Source organism: Pithys albifrons, chromosome 25 (assembly GCF_047495875.1).
Source record: "Pithys albifrons albifrons isolate INPA30051 chromosome 25, PitAlb_v1, whole genome shotgun sequence".
In the NCBI taxonomy this organism is placed as follows: Eukaryota; Metazoa; Chordata; class Aves; order Passeriformes; family Thamnophilidae; genus Pithys; species Pithys albifrons.
In genome coordinates this window covers 3,436,997-3,460,009 of record NC_092482.1, presented here as the reverse complement: position 1 = coordinate 3,460,009, position 23,013 = coordinate 3,436,997, and the positions used below count along the sequence as shown (strand labels likewise).

Here is a 23,013-nt window from a genome sequence, read left to right as displayed (position 1 = left end):
GATCTGACCCTCAGGCAGCTGAGTGCAAGTGCAAAGTACTGGGAAGAGAGGGAAGGAGCACAGAGTCCGTGTGTAGGTGTGTGTAAGGGGTGTTATGGCTCATTGTATCTCAGGAAACCCACAGGAGGATTTGGAGAAGGAAGGCCTCTGCTACTTGCAGGTGGCCATTGTAGGTCAGTATTTTTATTAACTTGAGGTTTAATTGTGCATTTTAATCCCATTGTTTTGGGAATGCTCTGTGTGCCAGGAGATGTGGTACCTTCATACCAAAGTGTGATTAGCAAAGTAACCCCTTGACCCCATAGTCCAATCTGTTTGTTTTACTCCTGCATATGAGGGGCTGGCAAAGGGAAGGGAAAGGAGCTGGGAAGGGGCTGGAGCAGAAGGAGGGGCTGAGGGAGCTGGGGGGGCTCGGCCTGGAGAAAAGGAGGCTCAGAGGGGACCTTCTGGCTCTGCAATCCCTGATGGACCCAAGGAGGGGAACTGGGCTCTGCTCCAGAAACAGGGATAGGAGGAGAGGGCACGGCCTCAGGCTGGGCCAGGGCAGGGGCAGGGGGGACACCAGGAGGGATTCCTCCATGGAAAGGGTGGGCAGGCACTGGCAGGGGCTGCCCACAGGGAGGTTTGGAGTGCCCAGCCCTGGAGGTGCCCAAGGCAGGACTGGCCGTGGCACTCAGTGCTCTGGGTGGGGAGGGCTTTTCCAAGGTGGGCATTGGGCACACGGTGGGCTTGATGATCTTGGAGGTCTTTTCCAAACCAACTAGTTCTGTGATCTCGTGGGTGAATCCACCTGTGTAGCAGGAGCAGCACAGGACCCCTCAGGACAGGCCCTGGGCAGTGCTGACCCCACCGCTGGCACCGAGACAGGGGCCGGGCTGGCTCAGGACACACCCGCGATGCCCCGACCCTCGGACCGGCATCGCGAGGAGTCCAGTCCCGGCACCCCCGGGGACGCCCAGAGCCTGTTTGGAGGCACAAAGTCCAAATTTCTACATCCCGTGGGCACCGAAGGGCCTGGACGGGCTCGGCCAGACCCCGCCGGGAGCTCCCCCTCACGCTCGGACACCTTCGTCCTCACTCGGCCCTCTCCGCCAGTGTTCGGACATCTCCGCTCGGCTCGGCCATCTCCGGCTCAGCTCGGGCACCTTCGTCTAGGCTCGGCCATCTCCGTCTATGTTCGGACATCTTCGGCAATCTCCGTCCCGGCGGCTCCTCCGAGCGCGGCTCCCTCGCTGTTTCCCGCCGGCGCTCGGCTCTTTCCGCCAGTCCTTCGGGTGTTTCCGGCGGGCGGTTCGGCAGTTTCCGCCGCCGGTTCGGGCGGACTCGGCGCCGCCGGCCTGGCTCGCTCCGGTAACGGTCGGAGCGGGTTCAAATGAGCCGCGGCCGGGCCGGGCCCCGCCGGGACTCGCTGTGAGCTGGGCCGGCTCCGGCGCCGCCGCCGGCACCGCCGCGCTCGGGCTCGGCCAGCAGCAGGCGGAGGTCGGGGAGGGCAGGATGACGGTGCTGCAGGAACCCGTCCAGGTACCGACCCCCGGGCGGCTCAGGCCCCAAGGCCCGGCCCGGCCCGGCCCGGGTTAGGCCGCCCCGCCCGCCGCTGTGGGGCCGCCCCCGGGGGCGCCTCGGCCGCGGCCTCGCAGGACCTCCGGCTCCTCCGGCCTCCCTCCGTCCCTCCCGGTTCCCTCCCGGTTCCCTCCCCGTTCCCTCCCCAGCCCGGCCGGCCCCGGCCGTGCCCGCCCCGGTGCCCCGCGGCCCGCCGGGCTCCCGGAGAGGCCTCCCCGCCGTTCCCCCGGGACCTGTTGCTGCCTCGCTCCGCTCCCTGCGGGCGCTGCCGTGAGTGTTTAAATGCTCACGGCGTGCTCGGCTGCCGCGGTGGGGAAGGACGTGCCTTCCTCCGTCCCGTCGCCTTTAGGGGAGACCTGGGAGAGGGGAAGAAAAATACATAAATTTAGGGTTTGTACCACGTCTCAGTCTCGCTGATGGGCTTCCTGCTCTTCCCATCCAAAAGACGTGATTCACAGAATTAAGAGTTGCTTTTTCTTCCCGCAGTTCCTGTGTGCCTGTTCTCTAGCTATTCATGATCTTCATTAATCAGTCATCGTGTTCATGTTCCCTTTTTTTTTCGAATTATTTTTAGATTTTTAACAGGATGTTTTAGGTGTTTTTCCTCTAGTTACAGCAAGAGGTTCCTGGCAGAACACAATTGTGATGAACATAGTGACAATTCCTGCTCTTCCTTTAAGGAAAAGGTGGAAGAGGAAGAAAATCTTCACCTGTGGAAAACCACTTGTCTGAGCAAGATTGTCTGAGTGACAATCCACTTGTCTGAAAAAACACTTGTCTGAGTGACATTAAGGGCACTCTGGCAGACCAGGGGTTTGTGCCCTTGATGCCACCACTGTTCCTGTCCCCTCTGAGGACAAGGGACACTGCTCTGCTGGAAAAGCTTTTGGCCACCTGGTCCCTCTCCTGTCATCCCACAGCCTCAGTGTTGCCCTTGGAGCTGGGCTGGGTGTTGTGTACCAGCTGGAAAACACGGGATTACAATAGGAGAGGAGGCAGGAATGCACTGCAGAGTGAATGACAGGAAACAATATTGGATGTTTCCGGTGCTGTGCTAATTAGAGTGGCCAAGTGGAAAATATGTGTTGTTCTGAGAGCTCTCTGGTGGAAAAGTGGGCTCTGGTTTTCATGTTTCAGCAGGGAAAAGACCTCTGTGCTGCCATTCTGCATTCTTAACAGCTCGGATGTGTTGGTGAGGCTTTGCTACATTAAATATATCTATTTAGATTTTGGTTTTAAATGCCAAGTTGTTCCTTTAGCAGTGGTTCTGCTGGTGTCAGCTTTGCTGCTGTGGCTTCCACTGGTAAGTGTAGGAATTATTGGTGATTAAGTGAAGCCCTGTACATTTCTGAGTTCCCAGTTTAGCTGAAGTTTGTGTGCTTACTCTGTTTTTCTGATTTTTAAACACTAGTTTTCACTTGAGTTCCTAATTTAGCTGAAGTTTGTGTACTTAGCTCTGTTTTTCTAATTTTTTAAACTCTAGTTTTCATTTCTGTCATTGCAGAGATTTTTCCTCTCTGCCTGTTCAGATGTCTACAGGGCTCAGCATTCCAGGAAAAAATGCCATCCTTTCATCCTTAGAGCTGTGATGTTATTTATCTCCCACAGCCTGATAGATAAATAACAGAATCTCTGCAGCCTTACAAATGTTGTGCTGTAATTACACAAAATTAACATCCCAAAAGGCATCCTGGTTATGTTTTTTGTGATTTTTTTTTTTTTAAATTCTTTAAGATGAACAAAGTGCCAAAGTTCACATCTCTCTGCTGCACTCCCTGATGTGGTGGATTAAAAACCCTCCAGCTCCAACATAAAACTTTGTATCCCATGTGCTGAGGAACAGGCTGGATGCCTTCCAAATACTTCTGAAAAACATCTTGGAAACAAAATGAGCACTTTGCTTGGAATTCAGCTGTTCAAGGTGATCGTCTGCCCTGACTCACTGGAATGGGGCTGGAACTTGGCTGCAAACCTGCAGTGTGTGTTCAGTGGGCAGAGTTTGGGGACTGGGAACTGCAGCACAGCTCACCCAGAGCTCTCCCTCCCCTCTGCCCACCCTGAAGACATCTTAAATCATGATAAAATCTGCTTAGCATGGCAATACAGCCTAAAAAGCTTTGAAAATAATTTCCAAGGCTGTATAACTGTCAGAAGAGAATGGATGTCTTAAGAGCTCTTTGGCTTGGAAATGAAGCCACACTTGGACAATGCACAGGCATTTCTGGACCTGTCTGAATGTGATTTTATTTTCTTGCTCTCCTCTCTGAGGCTTCTTTACTGCAGGGCTGTGGTTGGTATGGTAGACAGAATTCTTTGTCTATTTGGCATTTGCAAATTAATAATTTTTAAACTGAGTGTTTAGGACCTGGAGGTTCATCTGGTCTGTGAGGACACTTGGATAACACCTGGAGTCACTTCCAGCTTCCCTCCTGTCTGTGATGTAGCCCTGAGGATGGGGGTGGGAACATCTTCTGCTGTGGTTTAGCCACTGTTGAGTGCCAACAATGCCATGTAGGTGCATTGGGCTTCTGCAGAGCAAACTAAATTACTGTGCTCTAAAGAGACAGAATCATAGAATGGATTGGATTGGAAAAGACCTCCGAGATCAGCAAGTCCAACCCTTGATCCAACCCCACTGTGATCACCAGCCCAGGGCACAGAGTGCCCTGGGCTGGTGATCACAGTGGGGTTGGATCAAGACGTGGTGGATTCTCACTCAGTGTCACATCCATAGAATCACAGAATGGATTGAGTTGGAAAAGACCTCCAAGATCATCCAGTCCAACCCTTGGTCCAACTCCAGTCCCTTTACCAGATCATGGCACTCAGTGCCACGGCCAAGCTCAGCTGAAAAACCTCCAGGGATGGGGAATCCACCCCCTCTCTGGGCAGCCCATTCCAATGCCTGAGCACTCTCTCTGCAAAGAATTTCTTTCTCATCTCCAACTTCAATTTCCCCTGGCAGAGCTTGAGCCCATCGTGCCCCCTTGTCCTATTGCTGAGTGCCTGGGAGAAGAGACCAACCCTCACCTGGCTATAATGAATGTTCCTGTCCTGAAAGGTGCACAAGAAATCTTTTTTGTGGCACATAGTTTGAACATCTGTTCTCATGGAAAATCACTGCATAGCTATGGCTGATTCCCTGCTCCCTTCCTGTCCTCTTCCTGCCCTTTTAGGAGAGTGTATGTGAGGCTTCAGACTTCAACATTGGTCAGCTCAGGGTATGAGGCACCTTTTGGGCTGCAAAATGACCATTGCTTTGTAGCAGGGATATTGTTACACAGCCCATTCTGCCTTGGCTGGGACTCTGCTCAGCAATGATTGTTACTTGAGCTGCTGTGCAGTGGAACTTCTATAACGTGGCCCCAAATCCCCTGTGTCCCCTCTTAGGCTTTGGCAGGATTGTTCCTGGCAACTTGCTCCTGTTTGAGGAGCCAAATGACCCTGATTTCACCACCCCCACACCTTTGTTTTGTAAGCTTGCTGAGTTACAGCCCTGCAAAGACAGGATTTTGTACCTGGAGACAGCACAGCTTGGCTGGATTGATCTGATTGTCACTTGTGACTCGGTAAAGGAAGAGCTGCTTCTGGGAGCAAGAGAAAGAGGAGACCTTGGGCTGCTCTCACTTGGGTATGGCCTGAAAGATTTTAGCCCTGACCTTCTGTCTGAGCTTTTGTGGAACCATAGACAGCCTGGGAGTGCTCCAAAGTAACAGGGAATTATCAGTTCAGGCAGACTCTGAGGCTGCACTTATCTAAGTGTGGAATAAACCAGAGAGAAATAACGAGGAGCTTGTGTTGTCATGATCAAACAAAGAGAATTCATTTTTAAATACTTTCAAATCCTTTCACACAAGCTTAAAAGCACCTGTTGGCTATTTAAGTGTGTTCTTGGGAAGGAGCAAACAGTCTCTCTGTGAAAATTTGGTGTATAATACTGTGTGTGGTGCTTGGGAACTCTTGCTGTGCGCTGTGTGGGCTCCCCCTGAGCAGAACTCGCACAGTTTTCACACCCTGTTTGTCAAGTTAGTGTTGCAAGAAGTAGCATATGGTCCATGTAACTCTGTGATGTTTGGATTATATTTTTTTGGATGAAACTGGCACTTGCCTTTGCCACTGGGAATTGCTTTGCAGGGTGGTATTTGCTCTGGCTCTGGAAGATTTCTGCAGGTTTTGGAGTGTTTGATGAGTAGCAGAAGATAATTCTGCTTGTCTTTGGTTGCTGGTGAATATTAGAGAAATCCTGGACCACAGTGCTTTGAGTTCAGATCTTGTTTAGGATCATTAATAACAAAACTACTGCAAAATGGCTCTTTGCTGGTGGGAATTGGCTTCAGAACTGGAGCAGAGACACGAGATGGGAAGGAACTGCTGTCCTGACCCCAACCCTGAGAGCACAAGCCCTTGTAGGAGGTGGGGAGGAAAGGCTGAACAGACCTTAAAAGGCATTATTTTTCCCATCTCACCCCTCTTTTACAGATAACAGATGACTTTTAGTCTGATCTGAGGAAAATTGGCTGAGTAGTTTGTGTGGAACCCTTTTGCCCCAGCCCTGGCCTTTAACTGGACAGCTCTGATTATGCCAGAAATGCCAATGGATTGTGACACCTGCTCTGCTGGTGCCCAGTTTGTACACCTGGATGTGTTTGTGTTCCACTGGAGTTGTGCCATCTTTCCAAATATTGGCTGTCACAACCTCAGGCTTGGTGTTCTTGAGGAACAAAACAGTGAGCAGAGAACTGGGTTTGACCAAGTGTGGGTACAAGAGCTAAATTCAGAAGGAGGTTTTGTTCTCTGTGTGTCAGTTTGTCCATTTAATTTGCATTGCACTCATTCTTGGGTGCTTCTTCACCAGCCTAATTAGTGGCAGTGAAGAGGTGGCTGATGAGCCAAGACCCAAATAAAACCTCCCACAAAAAGCAGTGGATCATGTTCATCTTGGCCTTCAGGGAGCACTGATGCCTCTTGAGGGAGAATTCTCTATGAGATCAGCTCAGTTGGTTAAAACTTGGTTTTAATAACACCAAGGTCATGGGTTCAATCCCCTGTGTGGGCCATTGACTTAAGAGTTGGACTTGATGATCCTGTGGGTCCCTTCCAACTCAGAATAGTCTGGGATTCTGTGATCCTTAATCAACACAAGTGTTCCACTGACCATCTTGGCCATGTGGTTTGTTGTCCTGTTGGGTTTTGCTTTGGGGTCTCAAGAGGAGATGATTTAATGGGATATTCCAGTTGGAGGGTGGGTTTTGCTTCTATATTTCATTAATGTTTTCTTTTTAGTTTGCAGTCATTCCTGCTGAGTTTTGCACCAGGCAACACTCACTATCTCTGAGGTTTTTAGGATTGTGTCTGAGTGAGCAGCATTGTTGGTTTAGTTCCTGACTCCAGTGCCGAGTTCGGTGGGTTTTTGAACCTGAAACAGCTCAAACTTGACCGACGTGTTTCTCCTTCCCTGTTTTTTTTTTTATGGCTCCATAAAACCAAATTGGACTTCGCCTTTTGACAGTAAGAGCTCATGAATTTTGCATTTTTCAAGCTGCCTCTAACTCCAGGTCCTGTCCTTGCCTTGCAGGCTGCTATATGGCAAGCACTTAACCACTACGCCTATCGCGATGCCGTGTTCCTCGCAGAGAGGTTGTATGCAGAAGGTATGTGCTTTGCAAATATAAACTTAATTCCCCTTTTTCTAAATAATTTTAGGATTTCTGAGCCTGTGCTCAAGCTTTGTTTCCTTCCTGTTCTCATAATGAAGTTTCACTTTCTGCTTGGGGAAAGCAGAAGAATGTCTCGCAATTAGGTGGGAAATCGAATCATGCAACAGCAGCAAAGTTATTTTACAGTGAAACCTCCCTGGAAATATAAACCTTGGAGTTGTGTGTTTAGGTACAATGTTTACAGTGATGTGTTTGCTGGTGTCAAATGGGAGAGTGTTGCTTTTTGTAATAACCTGAAGCCTGGCATGTCCTCCAAGGGCACTTTGGGTGGGTGCAGCTCTCAGATTCTACACATGGGCTTGACACTGAGAGCTGCCTTTGCTCACAGAATCCTAGAATGGATTGGGTTGGAAAAGACCTTTGAGGTCATCAAGTCCAATCCTTGATCCAACCCCACTGTGATCACCAGCCCAGGGCACAGAGTGCCCTGGGCTGGTGATCACAGTAGGGTTGAATCAAGATGTGGTGGATTCTCAGTGCCACATCCATAGAATCATAGAATGGATTGGGTTGGAAAAGACCTCCAAGATCATCAAGTCCAATCCTTGGTCCAACTCCAGTCCCTTTACCAGATCATGGCACTCAGTGCCATGGCCAAGCTCAGCTGAAAAACCTCCAGGGATGGGGAATCCACCCCCTGTCTGGGCAGCCCATTCCAATGCCTGAGCACTCTCTCTGCAAAGAATTTCTTTCTCATCCCCAACTTCAGTTTCCCCTGGCAGAGCTTGAGCCTGTGCCCCTTGTCCTGTTCTGCTGGGATTGCCCCCACAGGTGCAGCACCTGCCCTTGGCCTTCTTGAAATGCACAACGTTCACTGTGCCGTGGGCTGGTGATCCCAGTAGGGCTGGATCAAGACATGGTGGATTCTCACTCAGTGCCACATCCATAGAGTCACAGAATCCTAGAATGGATTTGGTTGGAAAAGACCTCTGAGATCATCAAGTCCAACCCTTGGTCCAACTCCAGTCCCTTTACCAGATCATGGCACTCAGTGCCACGGCCAAGCTCAGCTGAAAAACCTCCAGGGATGGGGAATCCACCCCCTCTCTGGGCAGCCCATTCCAATGCCTGAGCACTCTCTCTGCAAAGAATTCAGCTTTTCCCTATTTTGAAAGTTGTTGTCCCCTAATCACTAATAGGAAAAATACCTCAAACCCTTAAGCTAAAATAAATGCATAATATGATTTCTCATGCTAAACAACCTGAGCTTATAATGTGAATTAAGCTGTATAAGCTCTTTCATGCTCTGTTTTGCAGTGAAATGTTTTGCTTTCCATGCTTTTCTTCCTGTGCTCTTTTCTTTACAATGGAAGCACAAACCTAATTCTTGGATTAAAAAAGACTTTTTTTCCTCATGTCAAGGTTACAAATGAAATCTGTGATCTTTGATCTGGTGCTTCAGTGTGAAATGTTGTGTAGAATATGATGGAACTCGATAATCCAGGGCACAGTGTTTGGGGGGTGACAGAAATGGTTGGTTGGAGGGACTTGCCAAGGGTGTAGGAATGAAGAGAATCCACTTTTTGCAGCAGCCAAGAGAAAAATCCCTGACTTGGTACTGCCACATCTTTACAGAACAATTCTCTGCAAGAGAACTTCAAACAGCTTTTTCCAGTGACCAGCAGTGCTGAGAGAACAGCATGGAAGCTGAACTTGGTGCCAGCAATTAACTGCTAACAAAGCACCTGGCTCCTGGTTGAAATAGGTGGTTAATCTGCAGAGGAGAAGCTGCAGTGTCTCCACACTGGCAGTGGTGATTTCACCCTGAGAAGGTCTTTTAAATCCACCTGCAATTACTGTCCTTGTGGGAACATCTGTGGCTTGGTTGTTTCCTGGAACTCTGAGTTAAAGTAGTGGATAAAAATTGATTTAACTTGAATTTTCAAAAAGATCTTCTGATGTTTTTGCATAAGGCCAATAAAATGTCCTCTGTTTGGGTCTTCAGTTTCCATTGTCACTGTCTGGGTGATGACACAAACTTAAAATAGTCAGTTTTCAGTGTAGCAAAGGATTTGGGCAGATTTCCCAAAGAGGTTTTTGTACAGTGCTCTGATTGATTTTTCTGAAGATATCCCTGTAGGCAGATGAATAAACATCAAAATTGTTTTCTTTTAATGCTGGATTCTATTTGCAGGATAGTGTGTTCTGAAAAACAGAGTACTGTGGGTTTCTTAATTGTTTGGAGTTTGAAGTTGCTCATGTTCAGAGACAGCCTCTGGTTTCAAATCCATCGTTGTGTGAGGGTGGTTTGAGTGTGACATTTGGGGAGATGCAAAGAGTGGGCTGAGCCCCCATGGCTGTTACAGGCTCTGTGAGTTTATAGGAAGGATTTGAAGTCACCTCAGGGGTTGGTTCTGCCCTTTGTGCTGTAATCACAAGTGAAATCAGGCAGTGTGGCCTCAGTCTGAAACCTGGGTGAGCTGCTGGAGTAAAACATCCTCACCTTGGGAGGAGGATTTATGGAATCACAGACTGGTTTGGGTGGGAAGGGACCTTAAATCCCATCCATTCACCCCCTGGATCACCTCCCACCACATCAGGTTGCTCAATGTCCCATCCAGGTTATAGGAGAACTTGCCCCATCACTATTCCCAAAATAAAATAAATATTCCCAAAATAAAATTAATAAAGCATCTGAGTGGTTCCCAATCAAATAGTGAGGGCAGGCAGCAAAAAGGACAAGACTCAGCAATAGGACAAGGGGGCACAGGCTCAAGCTCTGCCAGGGGAAAGTGAAGTTGGAGATGAGAAAGAAATTCTTTGCAGAGAGAGTGCTCAGGGATTGGAATGGGCTGCCCAGAGAGGGGGTGGATTCCCCATCCCTGGAGGTTTTTCAGCTGAGCTTGGCCGTGGCACTGAGTGCCATGATCTGGTAAAGGGACTGGAGTTGGACCAAGGGTTGGACTTGATGATCTGGGAGGTCTTTTCCAACCCAATCCATTCTGTGATTCTATGGATGTGGCACTGAGTGAGAATCCAACATGTCTTGATCCAACCCCACTGTGATCACCAGCCCATGACACTGAGTGCCCTGGGCTGGTGATCACAGTGGGGTTGGATCAAGGGTTGGACTTGCTCATCTCGGAGGTCTTTTCCAATCCAATCCATTTTAGGATTCTGTGATTCAGAGCTGGGCAAGAGGTGACTGGTACCCAACTGATTTAATAGTCACTAAAATCAGCAAATCAGCTCCTCTGAGTGGTGTGAAGGTGAACACCGAGGGCTTCAGAACAAGAACAGAAGTAAAACTGCAAACACAAAAAGACCTCTTGAAATTGGAGTTAGAACTGGCTGGAATGGATGTTCCTGCTGGAAGCTGTTGTACTTCCACAGCCATGGCTGTGCCAGAGTTTATGCTCAGGCATTGGAATGGGCTGCCCAGAGAGGGGGTGGATTCCCCACCCGTGGAGGTTTTTCAGCTGAGCTTGGCCGTGGCACTGAGTGCCCTGATCTGGTAAAACCAGTGCAAAGGGTCAGGAACAGGAGAGGTGACACTTTGAGCCAGGCCTTGGTGTGGCCAGAAGGTCATTCAGGTGGCTCTGGAGTGGCTTGTCTTGCTGTTGTTGTCACAACCAGCTGGCAACTCACTTCTGGAGTTGGGTATCCAGCAGGATCAAAGTTCTCTGCCAGCAGCAGGAAGTAGGAGTTGGTTTGGCTATTCCAGAAAATGGCCTGGGAAGTTTGGGGAATATCAAGATTTATTTCTCTGATAGACCCATTTTCTGCCATCTTGTCCCAGCTGGCTTTTACTCCCTGCCTCTAAATTCTTTGTATTAAAATAATGAACAGCTAACTGATGATTTTTTTAAAATATAAATATTTTTTTTCCTTCCCAGTACACTCAGAAGAAGCACTGTTTTTACTGGCCACGTGTTACTACCGCTCAGGAAAGGCCTACAAAGCTTACAGGCTCCTAAAGGGACACAGCTGTACCACCCCCCAGTGCAAATACCTGCTTGCAAAGTGTTGTGTGGACCTCAGCAAGTAAGTGAGCCCTTCCAGTTCCCTCCAGGGTTACAAATGCAGTTTGGTGTTTGGCTTGGATTTCTCTTTGCAAGCTCTTGTGTTGCATAAACTGGGAATTTGTTGGTTCTCCAACTCTAAGGGTTGGAGTTGAATGTGTTTTGCTTTCAGATAAACAAGGGTTAACCCATGTTACAGAAACCTCTAAAAGATGTTGAATAACTTAGACAGGAGTTGTCAAGCTGTGTAGAGGGAGAAAACATTGATTGGTGACTCATGAAGGGTTTGGGTTGGGTTTAGGTTTCTCTGACACTTTGCCTGTTTCCTGAAGTGTTTCCCACTTCCCTCAATCACTGAGCTTGTTCCTCACTCACTGTTAATGGGGGTGAGGGAGGAGGTGGCACACAGGACTCTGTTTTCAAAATACCCCCAACAAACCAGTCTGGAATCCACATCCAAGAATCCTGCATTCAACATCGGGTTAATCCCTACAACAGCACAGTGTCCAGCTGTCTGGCAGGTTTTCTGTAGTCCATCAGCAGCATTTTTTACTGGAATTGCTCCAGCTACAGGCCCCTCATGCCCCCAGAGTGTTCCACTGACCATCTTGGCCATGTGGTTTGTTGTCCTGTTGGGTTTTGCTTTGGGATCTCAAGAGGAGATGGTTTAATGGGATATTCCAGTTGGGGGGTGGGTTTGGCTTCTACTTTGTGCTTCTACATTGTGCTTCTTGCCCTCCCTCCTGAGATTAATCCCTTTAGGAAAAGTCATGCTGTATTTTGTGTCTCTGGTTTTGGAGTGGTGTGGGATGTTTGGTTTGGTTTTATTTTCTTCCCTCCCAGTAGAACTTTTCATCTTCAGAGCCCTGAACCCCTGAAATCCATCAATTATTGCCCATTCCTTTGCAGGAGCTGATCTGTGGTTTGAAACCTGTGAGCACTGACAGTGGGTTTCTGTTTTTGTTTGCAGCAGGGTGAAAACACTGGACTGCCAATACTGTGAGCCTTGTAACCCCCTTTAAACTTCTTGTTTTTTAAAAAGGCTTGCAGAAGGAGAGCAGATCTTGTCTGGTGGAGTGTTGAATAAACAGAAAAGCCATGATGACATTGTTATGGAGTTTGGTGACTCTGCATGCTTTACACTCTCCTTACTGGGACATGTCTACTGGTAAAGTTGCTTTTTTATTTTGCCCAATAAAACTTGGGGAGTTTTTACTTGGCCAAGCCCAGTTTTAATCAAATATATTTTCAGGACACACCAGTCTCTGGGTGACACCACTCTGGGGCATGACAGTTGTAGAATCCACCTCCTTTTTGGGAATGCAGCAATGCTTTGTTTTTCACCCAAAACTCCTGATAAAAAAAGCACAAATCCCTCTTTCCCATGAATTCCCAGGGTCTTGCTGGGTTTTAAACCTTTGTGTTTGCTCTGTGTTCTTCCCTAAGGAAAACTCTCAAGGCCCATTTCTCAGTGTTACCATTTAGATTTTTCTGTGTGTATTTCTCACATGTGTGGCTGTAACTCAAATCAAAGTTCTGACTCTGCCAGGCAGAATAATTTGACAAATCGAAGCATTTTGTTTTTCCCCAGATTCCAGAAAGGTTTCAGTAAATGGGATTGATTGAATAGGCCTAGTGGGCTGCTTGGATTCTTCTCTAGTATATCTATTCTCAGTTATTCCCAGAATTATTTTTTTGTAGCCAAATACTCAAGTTTAGCCCCTAATTTGTATGCAAAAATAGTATCCTAATATTTAAAATGCAAAAAAGGAGCAGACTGTTGCAAAGAGCAGCATCTCCCCCAGCTCAAAATCCTCAAGCTATTCTCCTGCTTATGTAACTTTTTTGACAACTGTGTCTAAATATGTCAAACAACTTCAGAGCAACTCAGTATTTCTGTGTGGCTTGAAAAATGAGGAATGTTGCTGTGCCTCTCAACATGTTTTTGTTGTTCAGCTGCTCCTCTGGAAAGGTCTCTTGAACAAAAGTGCTGTTCTTAAGTTTCCCTGTGAACTGTTCCATTCCTTTTGCAGCAAGACAGATCGGCTTGCCAAAGGATCAGAATGTTACCAAAAGAGCCTTAGTTTAAATCCTTTCCTCTGGTCCCCTTTTGAATCACTATGTGAAATAGGTGAGTCTGCAGAACCCTTTTCCTCCTCAAGTTGTTTTCTCTCTGTTTTGTGTCTGATTTTTTTCAACCTCTCTGTTTTGCCATCACCTGTGATGTGGTTTATTTTACTCCTTGTCCAAAATCAGCAAGGGAAATGCCAGCAGAATTCTGTGGAGTGGGTTTCTGAGCAGCAGGGAATCTAAAATGCTTGGCCAGTGTTTACAACTTTTGTCTTTTCTTCCATTTTCACTATTTATATATTTTTGGGTTTAACTATACCATGTGTTTTCCAGCCTACAATTAGTAAACTCATGGAAACTCTGATCTGAGAGTAAATTGATAAAATAAGTTGGGGGTTTTTTTTAAATAAAATTGATTGTGCAGGAGTTGGTAGTGGAAAAACACCTCAGATTTAGTGTAAGGGGGCCCAGAGCAAGCTGGTCTTGCGGGGTAGGTCCCTGCACATGGCAAGGGATTGTAACTGGTTAATATTTAAGGTCCTTTCCAAGCCAAACCATTCTGATTAAATGAAATGTTTTAAAAGATTTCTTTGTCCCCTGTCCTTGTTTCAGACTGACTACTCAGCCTACAGACTCAGGAGTAACTATTTCAATCTCTTTCCCCTCTTACAGGTGAAAAGCCAGACCCTGACCAAACCTTTAAATTAACATCCTTACAGAACTTCAGCAGCTGCCTGCCCAACACCTGCACAACGTTGGTGTCCAACCACAGCATATCCCACAGGCAGCCCGAGAGTGTCCTCATGGAGACGCCCCAGGACACCATTGTGAGTGTACAGGAATCACTGCAAACCCACCTGCTGAAATCAGTCCAGCTTAGCTGAAAAGTGTTCTTTAAAATCACAGAATCATAGAATGGATTGGGTTGGAAAGGACCTCCCAGATCAGCAAGTCCAACCCTTGATCCAACCCCAATGTGATCACAGTGGGGTTGGATCAAGACATGTTGGATTCTCACTCAGTGCCACATCCATAGAATCACAGAATGATAGAATGGATTGGGGTTGGAAAAGCCCTCCAAGATCATCAAGTCCAACCCTTGGTCCAACTCCAGTCCCTTTACCAGATCATGGCACTCAGTGCCACGGCCAAGCTCACTTTAAAAACCTCCAGGGATGGGGAATCCACCCCCTCTCTGGGCAGCCCATTCCAATCCCTGAGCACTCTCTCTGCAAAGAATTTCTTTCTGCTCTCCAACTTCAATTTCCCCTGGCAGAGCTTGAGCCCATCGTGCCCCCTTGTCCTATTGCTGAGTGCCTGGGAGAAGAGACCAACCCTCCCTGCCTATAAGGCCACACTGTGAGTGTTGAACCGTTGCCTTCCATTCTTCAGGAGCTGAACAGAATCAACTTGGAATCCTCCAATTCAAAATACTCCTCCCTGAACTCGGATTCTCCCGTGTCTTACATCGACTCGGCTGTGATTTCCTCTGAGTCTGTCCCCCTGGGCTCAGGAACTGCCATATTATCCAAACAGGCCCAAAACAAACCAAAAACTGGAAGGAGTTTGCTGGGGGGACCTGCAGCTTTGAGCCCCCTCAGTCCCAGGTGAGTCCTTGGGGTGTGGATAACGTGGGGTTTGGGCCAGGGAAGCTGGTGCTGCTCAGAACACTCAAATATGTTGATGGAATATTGAAAGTGTAAATATCTGCTGCAGAACTGAAAGCTGAACAACTCCAGCAGCTGCTCTTTGGTCCCAGTGCTGATCTCTTCTGGTTTTTAAGCAAATAGTTGGTGATTTGGTGAGGAATTGTTGATTCAGGATATTGCTTATTGCCATGGTCACACTGGAGGAATCTCGAAGGGAGTAAGATTGGTCTCTGGAATGAGCTTTATTATGAAAGGCAACTCTGAACAGCTTTTCATGAAAAATAGCTGTCTTTTAAAGAGATGTGAATATCTGCTGTGTGCTGTGTGTATTAAATGAGCAGCACTGTGGTACAGGCCATGGATGGTCTGTGTCGGGTGTTTTGCAGGCAGGCAAAGCTCTGTATTCTTTGATTTCAGGAATAAGAATGTTTTCTGTTAAAATGCCCTTTATACATAAGGATAGTAAGATGTAGAGGGTTAACATAAATCAATGAAGTAGTTCTGAAATAAAGTTTATTGTGAGAATCAGAATCCCAGACTATTCTGAGTTGGAAGGACCCACAAGGATCATCGAGTCCAACTCTTAAGTCAATGGCCCACACAGGGGATTGAACCCATGACCTTGGCATTTATTACAACCAAGTTTTAACCAACTGAGCTGATATATTCTCTTTGTCAGGGAGGTTTAGATGGGATTTAGGGAAAAGGTTCTTCCCCCAGAGGGTGGTGGTCACTGACCAGGCTCCCCAGGGCAGTGGGCACAGCCCCAAAGCTGCCAGAGCTCCAGGAGGGTTTGGATGACCCTCTGGGGCACAGGGAGTGACTCGTGGGGAGCTTCCTCCTCCCATCTTTCCTGCCCAAGAGAGCCCAAATCCAGCTGGACTGGCAGGATGGGGAAGGGATTTCACCCTCCACAGGGTTTGTTCAGCTGGAGAAGAGGAGACTGAGGGGAGACCTTTGGAATCTGCAGCTCCTCCTGAAGGGGCAGCTCCATCTCTGCTCTGTGTGAGCAGGGACAGGACCCAGGGAAGGGCTGGAGCTGTGCCAGGGCAGGGTCAGGTGGAATCTCAGGGAAAGGCTCTTCCCCTAGAGGGTGGTGGGCACTGCCCAGGCTCCCCAGGCCAGTGGGCACAGCCCTGAGACTGCCAGAGCTCCAGAAGGGTTTGGATGATCCTCTGAGGGGCAGGGTGGGATTGTTGGGCTGTCTGTGCAGGGCCAGGGGTGGGACTGGATGGTCCTTGGGGGTCCCTCCCAGCTCAGGATGTTTTATGTTGTGGGTCTCTGTTTAACCCCAACATCAGGCCAGGCTGGTCCGACACTGAACTGATCCTTCCTCTCTGTTTCATTCCCAGCTTTGGAATTTTGCCACTAGAAACCGCCAGCCCTGGAGATGGGCCCTATTTACAAAACTACACAAACTCTTCCTCTGTCATCGACGTGCCATCCACAGGAGCACCTTCAAAGAAGGTACTTTGCACTCTGGGACACAGTTGCTGTTTAAAGATCTTGACATTGCAGTGCACCCTAAACAATAATCCTTAATACAGATAAAAAAACGTCTGAGCTGAGTTTTGTCCCCACCCAAAATGCCCAGACACATCCAGGCTACTCTGCTGGGGCTGCTGAGCAACCTGAGGAAGTTGCTACATCTTGTGTCCACCCCCCATCACAGAGGATTGGACAAACATTGATGCTTCCAAACAACAAAATAGTCAAAGTTTTCCTTGTGCAGGGTGGAGTGTGAAGACTTGGAGTCTCAAGTTTTGTTTAATTAATGTATTTTCAGAAGGAGTTTTCTTGCAAGCAGTTCTTGAGTTCTGGTTTACAGAGCAGAGGAATAAAAATGCTGCTGGTGGTGTGTGGGAAATTGAGAGGATGGTGCAGTTTCACTCAGCAGAGTCTTGTGTAGAGGAGACTAAAAATTGTCTTTTTTTACTCAGGAAGAAACTGCCACAGTTGCCATAGTGACAAATGAGAAGGTGGAATGTTGGTGACAGTTGCAGAACTATTTGTTCCTTTCTAAAACAAAAAACCTGAGGATTTTTCCTTGTGTTTTCAGTAAATCCAGAGTTTGCACGAGGGATGTTTTAGAGGGGGGGCAACTATTTGAAGTAAAAACTTGATGCAAATAATTGTGTTGAATCCCTTGAAAAGCAGAGTTTGAATTTCCACGTTTGCTCTGGACAAATCTTGGTGCCCATCTTGCTGTTCTGAAAGGGAAATTTGGGAGCTGTGAGTACAACACAAGAGCACCAAGGTGGAAATTTACTGCTCCATCCTCACACTCTGCCCAGGTGCATCAATGCTACTGCCAAAACACAAATATTAATCCATTTTAATAAAATTCTGGTCCCAGTGAGTGCCTTCTGGAGGGAGTTGTTGTAGGATAATTCAAAAATCTTTGTCCATATTTTTTGGGGGCTTTTTTTTTTGTACAACTTTCTACAGAAAAGAAAACTTTAAATGTGACATCTTTTAATTCCCTTTTATTCTTCCACAAACATTTTAACAGATGGAGATTTTCTATCTCCACATAATGCTTGTAAAGCTGATAAACCTGGTATTAATGACATTTTAAGAAATAGAATGAGAAATACTCCTGGTCGTTTCTCCTTGGGATGGAGAGAGATGTCAGTGAGTGGCTTCTGGAGGGAGTTGTAGGATAATTCAAAAATCTTTCTGTGTTTTTTTGTGGGTTTTGGGGGCTTTTTTAATACAACTTTCTACAGAAAAGAAAACTTTAAATATAATATCTTTTAATTCCCTTTTATTCTTTCACAGACGTTTTAAAATACAATTTCTTGCCACTAGATGGAGATTTTCTGTCTCCACATAATGTGGATAAAGCTGATTAACTTGGTGTTAATGACATTTTAATAAGTAGAATGAGAAATACTCTTGGTGGTTTCTCCTTGGGATGGGAAGAGATGTCAGTGGGTGGCTTCTGGAGGGAGTTGTAGAATAATTCAAAAGTCTTTCTCTGTTTTTTGTGTTTTTGGGGGCTTTTTTTATACAACTTTCTGCAGAAATGTAAACTTTAACATCTTTTAATTCCCTTTTATTCTTTGACAAACATTTTAACATATTTCTTTGCCACTAGATGGAGATTTTCTGTCTCCACATAATGTGGATAAAGCTGATTAACTTGGTGTTAATGACATTTTAATAAGTAGAATGAGAAACACTCGTGGTGGTTTCTCCTTGGGATGGGGAGAACTCTTGCCCTTCGTTGAAATAATTGTGTTTCTGCTCCTTGGGCAGTGTCTGGTGGGCACGTGGAGGTTCCTTAGGGCCAGAATAACCAACCTGTAGAAACTCTGTGTTGTGCAGACTGTCAGCAGGATCAGCCAGGCTGGAACCAAGTCTGTCTTCTCCCAGAGTGGGAACAGCCGGGAAGTCACTCCAGTCCTCGTTGCACAAACCCAGAGCTCTGGTCCCCAGACAAGGTAAAAACCACCCCCTGGTGTTGCCTTTTTATCTCCTTTCCTGGAGGTGCTTTATTTGCCCAACCTGTGTGGGTTTATCCTTTGGATGAAATGACTTGAGGTGAAATAACTCCAGTTGTTTGTTAAAATGATTTACATTAAATATTTAACTGTTTAAATTAAATCTCCTGTGCAGTTGCACCACTGAGATCAGCTCAGTTGGTTCAAACTTGGCTGTAATAATGCCAAGGTCATGGGTTCAATCCCCTGGGTGGGCCACTGGCTGGATGATCCTTGTGGGTCCCTCCAACTCAGAATAGTCTGGGATTCTGTAAATAAAAGAGTAGCTGGAAGGAAATTCTGCTCAAGTTCTTGATGTGCCCCAAGTAGATTTGGAGGTTTTATCCCTCGAAATGAAAATATCTCTGCTATGATACTTGAGCATTTCTGTTTAGAACAATCATAAAAGCTTTATTATTAAAAGTGGAGGAAAGAACTTTATTTTTCAATGTGTAATTGTGTCATTTCTTGCCCCCAGTACAACCCCTCAGGTATTGAGCCCCACAATTGCTGCTCCACCAAACTCACTGCCTCGAAGAAGCTCTCGCCTCTTTACTAGTGATAGTTCCACAACAAAGGTAAAAACCCTCATCCCTGGGCAAATCTGGGGTTTTCTCACCCATGCCACTCTACCAATTATTAATTTTTCCATATTTATAGCAATTTTAGCAGCTTAAGAACAGATCCTGTAGTGATGTCCTGTAGTGATGCATGGATGTCATATATATATAATTTCACACACTTCGCTCAAGTTTAGTTTTCTGAATTAAAAAGACTCTTTTATATGTAACTTTTCCTCTTCTTACTTGCAGGAAAATAGCAAAAAATTAAAAATGAAGTTTCCACCCAAGATTCCAAACAGAAAAACGAAAAGCAAAACGAGTAAGGGAGGAATAACTCAACCAAACTTAAATGACAGTTTGGAAATCACCAAGCTGGACCCTTCCATCATTTCAGAAGGGAAAATTTCCACTGTTGCACCACAAATCCAAGCCTTTACTCTCCAGAAAGCAGCAGCAGGTCTGTTGGAACACCACTGGACTGTAATACAGGAAAGCTTTATATATAAAGTTTGTGTTGCTTCAGTGTTTGCTTGTTTGAGTTTTTTGGTTTGATTTTTTTGTTTTGTTGTGGGTTTTGGGTTGATTTTTTGTTTTGGTTGTGATTTTTGCTTTGGTTTTTTGTTTGGGTTTTTGTTTTTAGGGTTTTTTGTTTTGTTGGGTTTCTGTTTTTAGGGTTTTTTTGTTTGGTTTTTTGTTTGAGTTTTTGGTTTTCTGTTTTGCTGCGTTTGTTTTAAGGAGTTTTTGCTTGTTTGGGTTTTTGGTTTGGTTTTTTGTTTGGTTGGGTTTCTGTTTTTAGAGTTTTTTGTTTGGTTGGGTTGTTTGGTTTTTTGCTGTGTTTTTTTGGTTTTTGTTTGGTTGGGGTTTTGTTTTTAGGGTTTTTTTTTGGTTGAGATTTTGTTTTTAGGTTTTTATGTTTGGTTTTCTGTGTTGTTGGGTTTCTGGTTTTTGGTTGGTTTTTTTGGTTGGTTTTTTTGGTTGGTTTTTTTGGTTGGTTTTTTTGGTTGGTTTTTTTGGTTGGTTTTTTTGGTTGGTTTTTTTGGTTGGTTTTTTCGGGTTGGGTTTTTGGGTTGGTTGGATTTTTGGGTTGGGTTTTTGGGTTGGTTGGGTTTTTGGGTTGGTTGGATTTTTGGGTTGGGTTTTTGGGTTGGGTTTTTGGGTTGGATTTTTGGGTTGGATTTTTGGGTTGGTTGGATTTTTGGGTTGGGTTTTTGGGTTGGGTTTTTGGGTTGGTTGGGTTTTTGGGTTGGTTGGGTTTTTGGGTTGGTTGGGTTTTTGGGTTGGTTGGGTTTTTGGGTTGGTTGGGTTTTTGGGTTGGTTGGGTTTTTGGGTTGGTTGGGTTTTTGGGTTGGTTGGGTTTTTGGGTTGGTGGGTTTTTGGGTTGGTGGGTTTTTGGGTTGGTTGGATTTTTGGGTTGGGTTTTTGGGTTGCTTGGGTTTTTGGGGGCGTTGGGTTTTTGGGGGCGTTGGGTTTTTGGGGGCGTTGGGTTTTTGGGTGGGTTGGATTTTTGGGGGCGTTGGGTTTTTGGGTGGGTTGGATTTTTGGGTTGTTTTCTTTGGTTGGTTGGATTTTTGGTTTTAGGTTTTTTGTTTTGGTTTTTTGTTTTGGGTTTTTGGTTGGTTGAGTTTCTGGTTTTAGGTTTTTTTGGTTGGGTTTTTTCGGTTTGTTTGTTGAATTTGCTTTCCACTCTCCCTTACTGTATTTTTCTCCCAGAAGGTTTGATGAGCCTCCTCCGGGACATGGGCAAAGGTTATTTGGCTTTGTGTTCCTACAACTGCAAAGAAGCAATCAACATTCTGAGCCATTTGCCATCCCACCACTACAACACGGGCTGGGTGCTGTGCCAGATTGGCAGAGCCTACTTTGAGCTGGCAGAGTACATGCAGGTACCAACTGGGCCCTGGCTCTTCCTCCTCTCACTCTTCTTTTGCACAGAACCTGCAGGATTCCTGCAAAATGTGTGGGGTTCTTGCAGTTGTGCTAAAAGTATAAATATAGAAGTTATACCTGGATTGGAGCTTTCCTAAAGGTTTCTTTTGATGTTGTTGCTCTTGTACCCAACTGGTGGGGTCTCCTGCTTAGAATCATAGAATGGATTGGGTTGGAAAAGACCTCCCAGATCAGCAAGTCCAACCCTTGATCCAACCCCACTGTGATCACCAGCCCAGGGAACTCCATGCCCTGGGCTGGTGATCACAGTGGGATTGGATCAAGACGTGGTGGATTCTCAGTGCCACATCCACAGAATCACAGAATGGATTGGGTTGGAAAAAACCTCTGAGATCATCAAGTCCAACCCTTAGTCCAACTCCAGTCCCTTTACCAGATCATGGCACTCAGTGCCACGGCCAAGCTCAGCTGAAAACCCTCCAGGGATGGGGAATCCACCCCCTCTCTGGGCAGCCCATTCCAATCCCTGAGCACTCTCTCTGCAAAGAATTTCTTTCTGCTCTCCAACTTCAATTTCCCCTGGCAGAGCTTGAGCCCATCGTGCCCCCTTGTCCTATTGCTGAGTGCCTGGGAGAAGAGACCAACCCCCACCTGGCCAGAACTTCCCTTCAGGAAGTCTTGTCCCTCCCTGTCCTCACCTGCAGCTGTGCTGGTGCAACTGGATGTGCAAAGTTGTAAATTGGATCACTGAACAATTTAAGCTCTAAACCAAAAACACTTTCCTCCATTTGAGTGCATTCAGCTCTCATCAGTGACCCAGTTTCCCTCTCAGCTCAGAGGCACTGGCATAGCTGGGTGGTGGCAAACTGCCTGAGGAGCAGAAGTGAGCCCTTAAGGGGAACCACACACCTTAACTCTCCTTGGCACTGCTGTTCCTCACAGCTTATGTACCCATTTCTTAAGTTTCTAAAACACTTGTGGGCAAAATGTGGGCAGGAGACAAGCACAGCAGGTTCCAGAGGGGGGTCTGAACCCTTGGGCTGCTGAACAGTCACTTTGAAAGCTGAGGCTCCAGACCCTCATCACAGAGTCACACACTGCTTTGGCTTGGTGGGATCTCAAAGCCCACCCAGTGCCACCCCTGCCATGGGCAGGGACACCTCCCACCAGCCCAGGGTGCTCCAAGCCCTGTCCAACCTGGCCTGGGACACTCACAGGGATGGGGCAGCCACAGCTTCTCTGGGCACCTGTGCCAGGGCCTGCCCACCCTCCCAGCCAGGAATTCCTTCCCAATATCCCACCTGTCCCTGCCCTCTGGCAGTGGGAAGCCATTCCCTGTGTCCTGCCAGTGGTTATTAGGATGGTTAATAATCATAACAGGCCCATAAAAGTCTGTTACCCTCTCCCTGATCTTGTGGGTACCGTTTTCATAGAATCCTAGAATGGATTGGGTTGGAAAAGCCCCCCCGAGATCATCAAGTCCAACCCTTGGTCCAACTCCAGTCCCTTTACCAGATCATGGCACTCAGTGCCACGGCCAAGCTCAGCTGAAAACCCTCCAGGGATGGGGAATCCACCCCCTCTCTGGGCAGCCCATTCCAATGCCTGAGCACTCTCTGCAAAGAATTGTTTTTGGCCTCACTCAGAGCTGTGGTAGACACAGGAATTCAGTCTGAGCCAGCAGGAGGGAGCAGTGGCTGCATTCCTGCTGGCACAGCTCTCCTGGGGCACAGGCAGTTCCTTGCCTTGAGGGGAGAGTCCCAGAACTGCAGGACACTCCCAGAGCAGGGAGGATGCTCAGGCTGGAGGTGAAGCTTTAGCACCGACCTCTCTGCTCTGCTCCACTGGGTGCAACTCTGTGCTGAGTCCAGTCTCTGTTCTCAGGCTGAGAGGATATTTTCAGAAGTGAGGAGGATTGAAAACTACAGAGTAGAAGGCATGGAGATCTATTCAACCACACTCTGGCACCTGCAGAAAGATGTTGCCCTCTCAGTCCTTTCCAAGGATCTGACGGACATGGATAAAAACTCACCAGAGGTACAAACTGCTGTGGGGCGAGGGGGAAAAAGGGGATGTGTTTGGCACAATCCACGAGGGCTGAGCTCCAACCATGATTTTTC

The 23,013-nt window shown here is 46.9% G+C and overlaps 1 protein-coding gene across 2 annotated transcripts in view; it reads left to right on the top strand.

The window, feature by feature from the left end:
* Positions 1–1,280: 1,280 nt before the first annotated feature.
* CDC27 (cell division cycle 27) overlaps positions 1,281–23,013 on the top strand; it is a 34,062-nt gene continuing 12,329 nt past the window's right edge. The window contains exons 1-13 of one of the 2 annotated variants that reach the window (XM_071577457.1): positions 1,281–1,521; positions 7,136–7,211; positions 11,114–11,261; positions 12,282–12,407; positions 13,273–13,370; positions 13,982–14,136; positions 14,702–14,916; positions 16,311–16,425; positions 18,289–18,404; positions 18,922–19,021; positions 19,256–19,463; positions 20,720–20,889; positions 22,778–22,930. In XM_071577457.1, the coding sequence (XP_071433558.1) occupies positions 1,495–1,521; positions 7,136–7,211; positions 11,114–11,261; positions 12,282–12,407; positions 13,273–13,370; positions 13,982–14,136; positions 14,702–14,916; positions 16,311–16,425; positions 18,289–18,404; positions 18,922–19,021; positions 19,256–19,463; positions 20,720–20,889; positions 22,778–22,930 (1,707 nt within the window). In that variant the 5' untranslated portion in view covers positions 1,281–1,494. Of the gene's footprint in view, positions 1,522–7,135; positions 7,212–11,113; positions 11,262–12,281; positions 12,408–13,272; positions 13,371–13,981; positions 14,137–14,701; positions 14,917–16,310; positions 16,426–18,288; positions 18,405–18,921; positions 19,022–19,255; positions 19,464–20,716; positions 20,890–22,777; positions 22,931–23,013 lie in introns of both variants that reach the window. The other variant, XM_071577456.1, reaches the window with a different exon arrangement.